Genomic DNA, 15,400 nt, shown 5'->3' with positions numbered 1-15,400 from the left:
TGGCACACCCTTTGCAGCTATAACAATGTTTGACCGTTCTTCCAGAAGCGCATTTGTGAGGTCTGGCCTGGCTTGCAATCTCCGCTCTAATTTATCCAAAAAGGTATCGAGTTGAGGTCAGGTCTCCATCTCAAACGCGCTTATACCGGTCTTTATGGGCCTTGCTTTGTGCACAGTCATGTTGGAACAGGAAGGAATCACCTAAACTTTTCCCACCAAGTTGGGAGCATGAAATTTTCCAAAATGTCTTGGTATGCCGATGCCTTAAGAGTTCCCTTCACTGGAACTAAGGGGCCAAGCCCAACCTCTGAAAAACAGCAGAGCACCATAATCCCTCCTCCACCAAATTATTTGGACCAATGCACAAAGCAAGGTCCATAAACACATGGATGAGCGCAGCCTGGCGCCATTTTTAAATAGAAGCCAGGGGGTAAGGCAGGTGAAGCCGTGCAGTGGACACTGATGTGCTGCCCTGTGGAGAAGCGAAAGGGGCACAGGAAGAGGACACACTGATGTGGAGAGGTAATGAGGGTGGACAGAGGACACTACCATCCGCAGCCTCTGACCATCTTATCTTTTATCATGTCCGCAGTCTCTTACCGAGTCTGGAGAGAAGAGCGCTGCTAGGATGAGGGTCATAGGAGTCGTCAGACGTGTGTGTGTGTGTGTGTGTGTGTGTGTGTGTGTACTATAACTGGGGGAACTCTGTACTGGCTGGCTATAGTAACCTGATCTTCATGTCAATGGATAAATAAGTTTTTTTTTTTTTACTTTTATTCAACTTAAAACACATTGCTAATAGCACTAGCTATGTGTTTATATAGTTTAGATATTGATATTTGCACTGTTTAGCACTGAAAACTGTAATTTTTAGGTACTTTTTTTTTATTGGCACTGCAAAAAAAAAAGAAAAGTTGCTCCGTCAGTAAATTTCATGATTTTGGCCAGAAAAAATAAATAAAAAAAAATTTGGTGCAGTTTGTAAATTTTGGCATCCTGCCAGTAAACTTCAATGATAAATAAATTTTCCTGCGCTACCATGTAAAAAGAATATATAAAATAAAGAAAGGGACTGCTGCATACACCGAAGTGTATCAGACCGTATCCACTACAAGTATAAAATGACTAGAGGGGGTGGTGTTGCGCTGTTCTATATCCTAGTAAAACAGTACTAAATATGGGCAGTCTATTACTGTGTTTTTCCCATAGCACCAGCAATAAAATATAGAAGGATACAGAGGAAAAAAAATAAAATTACAGGTACTACCAATCTCAATATTATTCTTAAAGATGCTCAGTAACAGCGATATTGTGCAACCAGTGCACTGGAAAATGCAACAATACCAAAATTCCAATAATACTAATGTAAAAACAATGAAGGGGAATTTGTGCAAACATTCGTACTAAAGTGCAAAGTGAACCAGTGATAAATATATGCAATATATTCAAAAAAATATATATGAATTAATATCGTGCACAAGTGCAAATAGCAGTGTACTCTACACCCAACCTGTGCAAACGTGCATAAAAGGTTATGATAGCAAATACCTTACAAAATAATTCACCCCAAATGCATAGGTATAAAAATATTTAAAGGAGGTGTTTTTCTATATATAGATCAGTAAAAGTATGTATACGTTTTCAGTCCATAAATAAAGTGCAAAAAATAAGTTTCTTAAGTGCAAGTGCTTCACTGTGCAAATTGTGTAATCTCTCCAAAGAAAAAGTGACAGCATCCAGGCGTTTCTCTCTCACGGAAAAAGAGGAGTAAGGATTGATTGCCACCAATATCTGTGGACATGGGGAGAAGAATTTGAAACATCCAATGTGTTTATATACATATGCGGGAATCTCCTTGCTGCAAGGTAAGGGGCCACTACTTATCAGTGTGTGCTTGCACAAAGTGGAGAAACACCTGGATGCTGTCACTTTTCTTTGGAGAGATTACACAATTTGCACAGTGAAGCACTTGCACTTAAGAAACGTATTTTTTGCACTTTATATATGGACTGAACACGTCTACTTACTTTTACTGACCTATATATAGAAAAATAGCTCCATTTTATATATTTTTATACCTATTCATTTATGCATTTGGAGTGAATTATTTTGTAAGGTATTTGTTGCTATCGTAACATTTATGCACATTTGCACAGGTTGGGTGTAGAGTACGCTGCTATTTGCACGATATTAATTCATATATATATTTTTTAATATATTACATATATTTATCACTGGTTCAATTGCACTTTAGTACAGATGTTTGCACAAATTCCCCTTCATTGTTTACATTATTATTGGAATTTTGGTATTGTTGCATTTTCCAGTGCATTGGTTGCACAATATCGCTGTTACTGAGCATCTTTAAGAATAATATTGAAATTGGTAGTACCTGTAATATTTTTATTTTTTTTCCTCTGTATCCTTCTATATTTATTATTGCTGGTGCTATGGGAAAAACACAGTAATAGACTGCCCATATTTAGTACTGTTCTGCCAGTAAGCTTCACTTAGGGGGGTTGGCAACACTGATTGGGAGGTTCAGATTTTAATGAGTGCTTGGAGCTTTTATAAATGTTTTCACCCAAATTGGGCTACAACCCAACCTCTAGGGATCACCTGCAAACCCCACTGGCCAAAGCTCACTGGGGAGGGCATAGCAACTTAACAGGTTACATAGAAATGCAACATTTAAATAGAATGCCACTTGCTGGCCATAAATGGAATAGCAGCCCAGCTACAATTACATCTCAAAGAGCATTTACCTGTCATCCAACACCGTAACAATCTCTCCTGCCTTAAATGTCAATTCGTTGTCCTCTACAGCTTCAAAATCATAGATGGCTCGCACTTTTCTTCCTTCCGATTTGTGATTTGTCAGGAAGCTTGTACTTGGGTAGAGACTAGACACTGTGCTTTGCTGCTTCTGTTCTTTTAGTGACAATTCAATGGCTGGAAAAAAAAAAAAAAAAAAAAAACATGAGAGTTCAAAGAGGTCACTTCAACAATATTCAGGCTATGAACACCGCGCCAAGTTTTGTCTGTCCAGAGCCAGCACTTAGGTCTCACTTAGATACACATACATTAAATTGTTGCAAGTAATGGGTAACCATCTTCTCTTCTGCATGGCTTTAGTTAAAAAAAATAAATAAAAAAAAAATAAAAAAAATAAAAAAAACACCACCATCATGTTCCACTGTGAAACTTTCAAGCAGAAGGCCTATTATGGTAAACAGAAGAGAAAGGAATAGGCATTTTGCTATTCATTTTGAATAACTGGTTTATCAAGGTACATTTGCTAACAGCAATTATTAAACGTGTGTATACCCATAAAGTAACTTTCAATATGTTGCTTCACATCAACCATGTAAAATTGCCGCTCATTTTTCCAGGGCAGCAATGCTCACCCAAAGTGAGTGGTGGCATTGTCAATCTGCCATGCACTTTTCTCCGGCGTGGCTCCCAGCCCTATCACTTTTGCAATAATGCTCTCCTAATGCAGCCGTGGTGCTGTCAATCCAATGTGGGCTCTTTGGCTTTGTGACTTCAAGCAGAGTTCCGCCAAAATTTATTTATTTTTTAAAATTCAGCAGCTACAAACATTGCAGCTGCTGACTTTTAAAATATGGACACTTACCAGTCCAGGGCCCCTGCGATGTCCTCAACCGAAGCCGATCTGTCCCTCAGATCTCGGGTGGAGGCGCCGCCATCTTGGGTAAGGGAATCAGGAAGTGAAGCCTTGCACCTTCACAGCCTGGTTCCCTACCAGGGACAGAGGAGAGGCCGGACATGGTGTAGATCGCCGCGGTGATCTATGCCCAGGAATTCAAAAAGTAGAAGTTTGGGTGCAACTCCGCTTTCAGGTCACCATGCCGAAAAGCCTTTTTGAATAATAGGAGACGTGAGTAAAACTGATCCATTGATCTCACTGGAAGTGACACACTTGACGTTTACAACTCCATGCAGATCTAGCTAGCGTCAAAACACACACACACACACACACACACACACACACACACACACACACACACACACACACCTTTCTTCTAAAGAAAAAATGTTTAGAAAAGATTGCCTTCCCCACATTTTGTTTTGTAAGATTTTTTTTTTTAGTACAGGTTTACATCTGCTTTAAAAACATTATACAATTCTTTGTAAAGAGGTACATACCTTAGCGCTGCACTTATATTAATTTTAGTTTGATTATTCATGTTTCAGGAAGTACCGTATTTAAATCAGCATATAACACGCACTTTCCCCCTAAAATCAGGGAAAAAAAAAAAAAAAAAAAAAAATCGGGGTACGCGTTATACGCCGAAACCCCTCCTTACCTAACCTTCTGTGCTGCTCTCTGCGTTTTTCAGGTATTTTCGGCCGAAAATAGGCGAGAAGGGCCAAAAATAGCCAAGAACACCCGAGTGCGGCCGAGAATACCCGAAAGCTGCTGAGAACGAGCGCCGCCGAGATAAACAGGACATCTGCTCTGTATCTCGGTGGCACCATTTTTTAAATGACACTGACAAGCCTGCAATCGACTGGCAAGGCTGAAAAATGACTGGCAAGGCTGAAAAATGACTGGCAAGGCTGAAAAATGACTGGCAAGGCTGAAAAATGACTGGCAAGGCTGAATTGATGGGCATTTAAATGCAAGTTGTTTTTTTTTCCTTAAACTTCCCTCATAAGTTTTTTTCTTTTAAATTCCCTCCATGTTATACACCAATAATTACGGTATGTTTAGTGCAGGCAGCTTTAATTAGATTAACATAGCAGCTCACAAGGTTTCACATATTTACATACCTTAATTGCCAATTCAAATATGACCTTCAGGGTTACTGTGAACCTGTGTATCATTGCCCAATATTAGCATAGTAGCAGGCTATCCTCAAAACGGAGAATGTACGCGTGCATTGCAGTGGTGGGAAGGGAGCTCAGCTGTACTGAGGACAGAGTGCTGTACGGACATTGCAGTCTCTGTGCATCTCCTCATGTGGTGCTTGCTATAAATTCATGTATCCATACAGACAATCCATCCTGAGTGCAGCTGAGCTCCCATTCCACCACTGCAGCTGTCACACAGATGTGTTGCTTACACTCCATTTAGTGTGAATATTTATTTTGCTGATATTGGGTCACTCTTAACAGCCCCACCGCTGGTCTTCCTAATACAAAAAGATTTTGGGTGCAGGGGGGGGGGGGGGACAACCCCCTAAAAGTAGAGATGGGGGTGAATGGTGTCCACTGATAACAATGTTGGGGGTAAAGGCATCCACTGACACCAATGATGTAGGTTAATATCGGGTTCACTGACACCAATGTTAGGGGGTTATTACTGACACCAATGTTGATGGTTATTATTGCACTCACTGACACCAATGCTAGGTGTTCTTCACTAACAACAAGGCTGGGGGTTATTATTGCAGCCACTGACAACCATGCTGGGAGTTATTATTGTAGCCACTGATACCAATGTTTGGGGCTTATTACTGCCACTGAAACCCAACTTCAGAAAGCATGGCAATACACTGCAAAAATTTCAAGACTGAAATTTTGGGTGTTGAGATCCGTTGTAATCTATTCATTTTGACACAATGCACAAAATGTTCCACTACTGTGCAGCCCTCTGGAAGTGACGGGTGCCACACTTGAGGCCCTCAAGGTTTCAAGTTGAGCACTACTGATATATACACCTTTGGCAAGGTCTTCTTCCTCTTTCTTTGTAGCCACCGTTCCTGGGTCCTTCGTCACTAGAGCAGGGCTGGCTTTAGCCTGTTCTGCTGCCTTAAAAAAATAAAAAGAAGAAAAGAAAATTTTTTATTTTATTTTTTTACAAAAGGGGAAAAATAAGTAGGTAAAGTTTTATTCTGAAGAAACCTTACCCTTGTTCATACCCACTAGAAGTGAAGCTGTATCATTCCAACTAAATGTATGCAAATGTAGCAGACAAGCTCAGTGCATTTAACTCCAGTGTCAGCACCACTCATGGGAGCTGCACCAGACCAATAGCAGCATGGCACAGGCAGTTCTAAAGTTTGCAAATATACTGCTGTCATTTTTTAGCCATCTTCCAGGCAGGGAAGGTAATGAAGTTAGATCAGCCTTTGTTTGCTTTATACTTGCATGTTACTAAGAACTTGATTGGTCAAGTGAGGCTGTGCTCTAACCTAAAGCCCAGTACACAAGGCCTGAAAATCGGCCGGTTCAGCAGGAACTGGCCAGCTTTTGGTCCTAGTGTACACCAGTAGGTTTAACAAAAGCTGGTCTAACAATCGGCTCCTATTAAAATGGGCATGCTGGGAAAACCAGCATTCAATCAGCTCTTGCAGTCATTGGCTATGAGTGCTGATCAGTGTATTCCCAGTCTGAATACAATAGAAGAATGGGAGAGATCCCTACATTAACATTAATAATTCAAAGTGTATATACTGCGCTAATGAAATTACTGAGTAACAATACACCTGTAAAAGTAAAAAGCAGCGACACAAACATGCGATACAATCAAGTGCAATAACTAAAAGGTCCAAAATAGTCATGCTAATATAAAGTGCAGCCAAAATATGAATCAGAAAGGAACTCAATACATGAATATTGATAAACAACTCCTGTGTAAGAAAATGCAATAGTCACACATATAATTCAAGAGTCTCTTGTGAAATAAGAATAAAAATAACTTTAAATATAGTCTCTCTTAAAGATGGTAGGTATATTAAAATTCTGCAGTGATGTGACTGAAGAAAGATGGAAAATTCCTTGAAGTTTTCAGCCACCAAGAGAAAAGGGTAAAATCCCTCCATGGTGCGAGGGGCAGATAAAATGAATACTCTTATCCCTCCTATTACAGCATGGTCATATATGCCAGCAGATATAACCCTCTGCAGGGTTGAGATGGGTCTTGGACCAAGATGCATGGATCAGCCACGGACATTCTCCTCACTCGCCACAACCCGCGTGCTTACTTCCAAAAAAAAGTTCAATCTCCCAAAATGAGTGTGGAGCAGGTAAAGAAAAAAAGGCTCCAGTGGTGCATTATTTAAAACACTGCTTATTTATTTATAAAAAGTTTATCCATAAAATTGTACGACAGCTTAAGAAGCACTTGTCGGCAATAAAAATTTAAAATACGAACGCCCGTGGTTTCCGGGGTCACATGACGTCAGCGCTTAGCACCGCAAGACATGTTTCGCCATACGTGGAGTCTTCCCCATAATTTTTGGGGATAGACAAACTTAAAATACACTGTAGAGGGGGGCCCAAGAGATGTGCAAATACCAAATTAGAAATTAGTTGGATATACCGCGTTTAAATTTGGCTTAAATGCTGACTTTTTAAATTAATGCCTTTTTTTATAGATCATTCTTGATTTATAGATCATTGTCTATGTAAGGCCCTTTTTAAAAAATAAATAATTATATAGTGTGTGTGTATATATGTTATTTTCTCTATAAAAATTATAGTGTGTGTTACTTTTTTCCTTTATGTCCATTAAGGGTACACATTTCAGTGTGATAAATGGCTAACGTTATATAATTAATATAGTAATATTGGTGATTTCTGGCCTTTTTAATGCCATCTAATTTTATATTACAATAATTTTTCGATTGATACAACTAAGCCATTGTGGTAGGCTGGTCTGAATGTCACACCTGGATGTGTCCCTAATTTGCTTAAAACCATCTACATACGTGATATAGTTGCTGATCACTTGTGTATAAAAGGTGATTGCTCAGTGCATCACCCGTGCCCCAGGAAGATGTCACGTATGACGAAACATGTCGGGCGGTGTTACATGCCGACGTAATCATGCCTCATGTGACCCCGGAAACCACAGGCGTTCGTATTTGAAATTTTTATTGCCGGCAAGTGCTTCTTAACCTGTTATTGTATAATTTTATGGATAAACTTTTATAAATATATGAGCAGTGTTTTAAATGATAGTGCAGCATTGGAGCCTTTTTTTTCCCCTTTACCTGCTCCACGCTCATTTTGGGAGATTGAAACTATTTTTGGAAGTAAGCGTGCGGATGGTGGCCAGCGAGTGAGGAGGACGTCCATGGCTGATCTATACGTCTTGGTCCAGGGACCCATCTCAGACCCTGCAGAGGGTTATATCTGCTGCTGTATATGTCTAAATCCTCTTGTAAGAGTATTAATTTCATCTGGTCCTCGCACCACAGAGGGATTTTACCCTTGCTCTTGGTGGCGTTGGAAACTTCAAGGAATTTTGATATACCTACCATCTTCTTTAAAGTTATTTTATTTTCATTTCTTATATCACAAGAGACTCTTGAGTTATATGTGTCACTATTGCATTTTCTTACACAGGAGTTATATATCACTATTCATGTATTGAGTTCCTTTCTGATTCATATTTTGTCTGCACCCTGCATTAACATGTCTTGATACAGGATCTCAGTCTCCTCCCCCCCCCCCCCCCCCCCCCCCCCATTAACCTGCTACTTGAACGGAAAATAAACTATGTTTACCCAGCTAAAATATTTGTATAATGCAGCACCAGGGTATTGGGAATACCAGAGTGCTTTTATGATTGGGTCAGGAGGCCAGAAGGCATCTACAGTGTTGAGTTCACTAGGGATCAACCATCAGACTTATTTATTGATCAGTGATGAACATTCAAAACCCTGAGAGGTAATAAGATGTTACTCAGTCCAATTCTACTTTCACTTCTGATGACAAAGCGTGCACTTTGACTTCACAGCCATACCTGGGATCCAATAGCCGGAAAGGTGACCCCTTGTTCTTTGAGGTTTTTGATCATAGCGGAAATTAGACTAAGCTGTGGGTCATTCTTGAATTCCTCAGCCCATTCCACCATTAGTGCTTTTAACTTTTCACAGACTTTAGGGTGCCCCTGTAGAAGAGAGCAAACAGAGATTACCAACTATATTCAAAAGAAAGAGGAGGGAGGGAAAGGGAAGGCTATGGAAAGAAATAATAACGTAGCTGACTTCATAAAGGTGGGCTGTGGCCCACTGAAACGTGATGAATAAAGCCTTGGATCATTTAGGCCCTTTAAAGTAGCTCTGAGCTTCAGGTTTGCTTAACAAATAGCAAATATGTTTTAAAATTAGGCCCTCAATGACCTCTGCAACTGTAGCCAGGGTGGATAAATTCATCAAATACATTTATTTTTTATTTTTTTTATGACGTCATTCAGGTCAGGGCTCAGAACTTTGCTCTGAATACATTAAAGCAGTGGTTTCCAACCTTTTTTCACTTGGATACACCTTGACAGTCCATCATAAATCATACCCCTCCAATAGAAAGAGAGGGCTGAGTAAGATGTAAATCTGCTTTATAAAATAAACATTTTTTTTTTTCCAAAGGAAACAATATAAAATAAAAATAATACGTCGCCAAGACAAACCTTGACTATCTCTTGTCATCAGGGAAAGTTAGAAAACATGTTAGTAGCTATGCGACTAAACAAGGCACTTTTTACAGACATTTTGTTCGCTGCAGACATTGGAGAGTTGCCTCTTCCTCACTAGGGACCAGAAAGAGCCGAGTGTGAACAATGAATGTCAGAAATGAATGAGGAAAGCCATCCATTTATCTTCCACAGAGAACATACAACACATTTGGACAGTAAGGTTTTCTCAGCCCATTAAAACCACTGCAGGATTCCTTCTAAGTGCTATAGGCGATAAAAGACTGCAGTCACTCCGGCAATATTGTAAAATTCTGCAGGGAAAATGAAGATTGGAAAACCGCCTAAAGCAGTGCAAAATGTACAATAAATCCAAAATGTTCAGTTCTTCGAGCTTTCTGGCAAGAGTTCTCTATACATAAATAGTTCTGTGTGTGTGTGTGTGTGTGTGTGTGTGTGTGTGTGTGTGTGTGTGTGTATACACACACACACACACACACACACACACACACACACACACACACACACATATAGTGCATCTGCACTGTGATGAGCTATAGCACAGGTGTGTTGGGAGGTAAATAACTGCATGCACATCTAACATACTGCTTGCATTAGAACCCACTTTATGGTGAGAACAAGCCCATAAATATTTACTAGAAAAACATTCCATAGGAACAAATAAAACATGAATGGAACTCAAAAAACATAATACGCTTACCTTATTTAACACACTGCTAACTTCACTTGCAAAGTCTCTTGAACACACTTCTAAGTGAAAGATCTTCCCACAGTTGGACACGCAGGCTCCTAGCAGCTGGAACACAAAAAGGGATTTGGTTCCGCACACATTAAATGGCTGTAGGGTGCACACCATTTTGTTCAAGAAGACACAGCATAAATCAAATACTTAAAATGTTTTGTGGCTTAATAACTCATATCCATAATAAAGCTGGACTCCAGCTAAATACACATATGGCTGGTAGAACCGGTTCAGAGGATTGGCAATTCTGTCCATCCAGTTCCAAAATGTACACAGCTGTGCAGGACAGCACAATCCTGTCTGATGGAAAGAGACAGTAGACCCAGATTCTCTTTCTTTCTACTACATCTCGTCTCCCACCTCACTCCCTTAGCTGGTAACCGTAAAGGAGAAGACCTACACTAATGAATTCATCTCTTATTTACTTTGCTCCTATCAGTGTCCCTTGTTAGCACATGAGCACTGCGGCACAACTGACTGGCTCCTTGTGCTGCTTACCCTCACAAAGTCTGAGCTCTGCTATACAGTGAATTGAAGAGGCAGACATGCCCAAACACTACATATTTTTTGAACACAGAAGCTCAGCTAAAGAAGTGTATGTGTAAAACACACACACACACACACACACACACACACACACACACACATATATATATATATATATATATATATATATATATATATATATATATATATATATATATATATATATATATATATATATATATATATATATATATATATATATATATATACATACATACATACATACATACAGTGCCTTGTGAAAGTATTCGGCCCCCTTGAACTTTTCAACCTTTTGCCACATTTCAGGCTTCAAACATAGATATAAAATTTTTATTTTTTGTGAAGAACCACCAACAAGTGGGACACAATTGTGAAGTGGAACGAAATCTATTGGATTTTTGAAACTTTTTTAACTAATAAAAAAAATGAAAAGTGGGGCGTGCAAAATTATTTAGCCCCCTTGCGTTAATACTTTGTAGAGCCACCTTTTGCTGCGATTACAGCTGCAAGTCGCTTGGGGTATGTCTCTATCAGTTTTGCACATCGAGAGACTGAAGTTCTTGCCCATTCTTCCTTGCAAAACAGCTCGAGCTCAGTGAGGTTGGATGGAGAGCGTTTGTGAACAGCAGTTTTCAGCTCTTTCCACAGATTCTCGATTGGATTCAGGTCTGGACTTTGACTTGGCCATTCTAACACCTGGATACGTTTATTTGTGAACCATTCCTTTGTAGATTTTGCTGTATGTTTGGGATCATTGTCTTGTTGGAAGATAAATCTCCGTCCCAGTTTCAGGTCTTTTGCAGACTCCAACAGGTTTTCATCCAGAATGGTCCTGTATTTGGCTGCATCCATCTTCCCCTCAATTTTAAACCATCTTCCCTGTCCCTGCTGAAAAAAAGCAGGCCCAAACCATGATGCTGCCACCACCATGTTTGACAGTGGGGATGGTGTGTTGAGGGTGATGAGCTGTGTTGCTTTTACGCCAAACATATCGTTTTGCATTGTGGGCAAAAAGTTCGATTTTGGTTTCATCTGACCAGAGCACCTTCTTCCACATGTTTGGTGTGTCTCCCAGGTGGCTTGTGGCAAGCTTTAGACGAGACTTTTTATGGATATCTTTGAGAAATGGCTTTCTTCTCGCCACTCTTCCATAAAGGCCAGATTTGTGCAGTGTACGACTGATTGTTGTCCTATGGACAGACTCTCCCACCTCAGCTGTAGTTCTCTGCAGTTCATCCAGAGTGATCATGGGCCTCTTGGCTGCATCTCTGATCAGTCTTCTCCTTGTCTGAGCTGAAAGTTTAGAGGGACGGCCAGGTCTTGGTAGATTTGCAGTGGTCTGATACTCCTTCCATTTCAAAATGATCGCTTGCACAGTGCTCCTTGGGATGTTTAAAGCTTGGGAAATCTTTTTGTATCCAAATCCGGCTTTAAACTTCTCCACAACAGTATTACGGACCTGCCTGGTGTGTTCCTTGGTCTTCATGATGCTCTCTGCGCTTTCAACAGAACCTTGAGACTATCACAGAGCAGGTGCACACACACACACACACACACACACACACACACACACACACACACACACACACACATCAACAATTCCCTTTGTCTCGGTTTTGGAAATAAAAAAACATGAAAAATGATAGAAGGACAGCTACAGACGTAATCAATACAATAGTGCTGTATTTTCAAATGCTTCAGTGCTCAGGTTGCCAGGGTTGTGTCCAATATAGGCAGATAGAACCAATGAGGTCGCTGGGTGTCTACTACATGTTCTATTAGTATACCAAGAAGGAATTCACACAGCTTTTATTTAGGAGTAGACCACCAACATGTCTGTCTCCATCAATTATGACCCATCTAACATCGGATGGGGGAAGGGGAAGAAGAGCTCCTGTTTTAACCACTTTGCGTGTGGAGCAATTTTGTTTGCACTTTTTTTTTTTTAATACTATAAAATTACTTTAAACATCCAAACAATTTTATATTTTCTAAAAACAGAGGCATTGTAGAATAAGATGGTGACAACTGCAATTTTCTGATATTGTACAATATTTGTACGCTGACATTCACAGCTATACTTAACATGTGTGGGGCTATCGCTCTTCACATACATGCGAGTGTTTGCATTCACGTGTTTGTGCGTGGTGACGCAGTTGCTTTAATTTAATTTAATATTTTATTATAAAATTTACATTTAACAGTTATTTCCATTATTTACTGCTATGACAAGGGGGCCAACAAGTCCCATATAAGTGGCAGGTCACTCTTACTGGGTAGCCGGGAGCCAGCAGTTTTGTGGCATCAGCTGGATAAAGGATAAGTTCACCTTTTGGAAAATGTCACACCCAATATTCAGTGTGCAACAGATGCACTGGTCCCCAAACCCCCCGTTATGACAGCTAGTGGGGCATCTTCTACCGGGATTCTCCCAAGCGCCCGATGCAGGGTTGCAGCCTCATTAATCAGTACGGCATGACGCCACTCCTGCACATGTACAAGGGCCAGATTGTGAACAGAGTTGTGCTTATGCAGCTCAGTGTACATAACAAAGAAGACTGAGCAGGCAGGCAAGTTTATTTTATTGCAGAAGACACACTGCAGGTCTCTTCTGTAATAAAAAGCCTGCCTGCTCAGTTATGAAAAGCTCCTCTTTAACGTGGAAGCTCACTTTTAGTGGACATTTGCCAAGTTGGTTTGACTTGCCTCCCTAGTCAGTCCTACAAAACACAACTACCTGTCCCCACTCCTACATACTTCGTAAGGTTGAATAAAGACACCAGTCCATCCAGTTCAACCTGAGTGAGTGTCTACAATTGATCCTATCCCTGTATATTGCACTCACACATCGGTCCCTACCCTCAAGGAGCCCACAATCCAAGGTCCCCATTCATATACTAGGACCAATTTTGGACAGAAGCCAATTAACCGACGGATCACTGTGGAGATCTGCGCTGTGTGGCCTGCACATTACTACAGTGTCTCTCCTCGAAACCTTCATTGTTGGGTCAGATGTACTGCAATCGTTATGCATTCCAATGGGAAGTCGGTACTTCACACTGACCCCTCAAGGAGGATCTCCATGAGGAGGCTTGGAACCTCTGTCAGCTTTTTACTGCCTTCTGTGTATATTTTAGAGAGATTTCTTCCTATTTTGATAACTATTTCCAGGAAATCACCTCAAAAACGAAGACACACAATTTTTCTAGGAAAAGTCGACCTACAAATTGTAATGGTCAAAAAAAAAAAAAAAAAAAAATCAAGATTACCCAAAAATAACACTCACCGTTAGTGCTTGCATTGCTACATGTGGGTCTTTATGGTTCACTCTTCTCATAATAGAGCGCAGACAGTCTTTAGGCCTAAAAAATAAAAAAGGAAAATGGAGAGGATGTTTGGGGGGGGGCACACTTAACTGTCATTTATGTTCCATAGAACTCTAAGGCTCCATTCACACTAGTGCGAGTACAGTACAGAGTACTAGTAGCGCGATTTGGAGTGTGACTTTATTGCAACTTTACATGCAAGTCACTTCCAAGTAGTGCAGAGACACTACTTTAAGTCGCATAGATTGGAACAGGTGCCATGGAACTCAATTGGCTGCGCCTTGTCATGCAAAGTTTGTGTTAAAGGTCACATGACATGTTGCACTAGTGTGAATGGAGCCTTTAAGTGTTACTAAACCCAGGAACCTGTATTCACTATATCTGGTCTCCCAAAGAACATGGAAATGCAATAGTTTTAGTAAATATAAACTGCTAAATACCTTTTCTCATCAGCAATCTTGTGATTTCTATCAGTGTCTGCTAAGCTTGGAGGAGTTATTCACCCCTGATCCTCTCCATGGACAGTGGTGATTGGCCCTGTGCTGATCATATGCACTCTCCAAAAAAAATAAAATAAAAAAAAAAAACAATACACACACACACACACACAAACAATACACACAAAAAATACACACACACTGAGAATGTGCAGCCTGACACCTAAGGCTCTGTTCTATCAGTAGATGGGTTGGAGTCAGTTATAGAAGGGGAGGATCAGAGAAGCCAGGACCACACAGCCTTTATACACAATGCAGAAGATTAATCCCTTAGATTCCACACCGAGTATAACAAGCATGCTTTATTAGATATACAGACTGATATTACTGTTGTGGGTTTAGTAACACTTTAAATTAAAAATTCAGATCTATGGGGCACTGAATGACAGAGTAGCCTGTGGTTGTAGTACAGACTACAAGTGTAAAGCCCTAGTATTCTTTTGCCCTGTGGATAGCTGGTTGTCGCGGTAGGTCTTTATAGTTATGTCATGTAGTTTGTCCTCAGTTGGCAACTAATTTTGTCCACCTCATCCCTGATCTGTGTGCTCCCTACTTGCTGCCCCTCACTGACACGCAATAGTACACTCACCACTACTGCACCCAAACAATTCAATACTCTACTCGCCGCCACTGAACAGGCAATAACTCACTGCCACTGCATGGCAGGCAATGCCCCACTCACTGCTGCAGCACCAACGTGAAATATCCAGCTCACTACAACTGCACTGCCAACTTCAACAACATGCAATACCCCACTCACCACCAGTGAACCGCCATTCACAACCCCCCACTTACCAACACGCAATACCCCACTCACCGCCACTGCATAGTGTGCAATACCCCACTCACCGCCACTGCATAGTGTGCAATACCCCACTCACCGCCACTGCATAGTGTGCAA

General features: G+C 40.6%; 1 protein-coding gene across 2 annotated transcripts in view; it reads right to left on the bottom strand.

The window, feature by feature from the left end:
- STAM (signal transducing adaptor molecule) overlaps positions 1-15,400 on the bottom strand; it is a 56,046-nt gene that overhangs the window by 22,160 nt on the left and 18,486 nt on the right. For both annotated transcript variants that reach the window (XM_077490907.1, XM_077490908.1), the window contains exons 3-7: positions 13,963-14,038; positions 10,107-10,202; positions 8,720-8,866; positions 5,688-5,778; positions 2,766-2,952 (exon numbers count right to left, since the gene is read on the bottom strand). In XM_077490907.1, coding sequence (XP_077347033.1) covers positions 2,766-2,952; positions 5,688-5,778; positions 8,720-8,866; positions 10,107-10,202; positions 13,963-14,038 — 597 coding nt within the window. The remainder of the gene's footprint in view (positions 1-2,765; positions 2,953-5,687; positions 5,779-8,719; positions 8,867-10,106; positions 10,203-13,962; positions 14,039-15,400) is intronic.

The sequence above is a fragment of the Lithobates pipiens genome, unplaced genomic scaffold, assembly GCF_037356315.1.
Source record: "Lithobates pipiens isolate NorthernLeopardFrog02 unplaced genomic scaffold, aLitPip1_a1.2 Scaffold_19, whole genome shotgun sequence".
NCBI lineage: Eukaryota > Metazoa > Chordata > Amphibia > Anura > Ranidae > Lithobates > Lithobates pipiens.
This window is presented reverse-complemented; position numbering and strand designations above follow the sequence as displayed.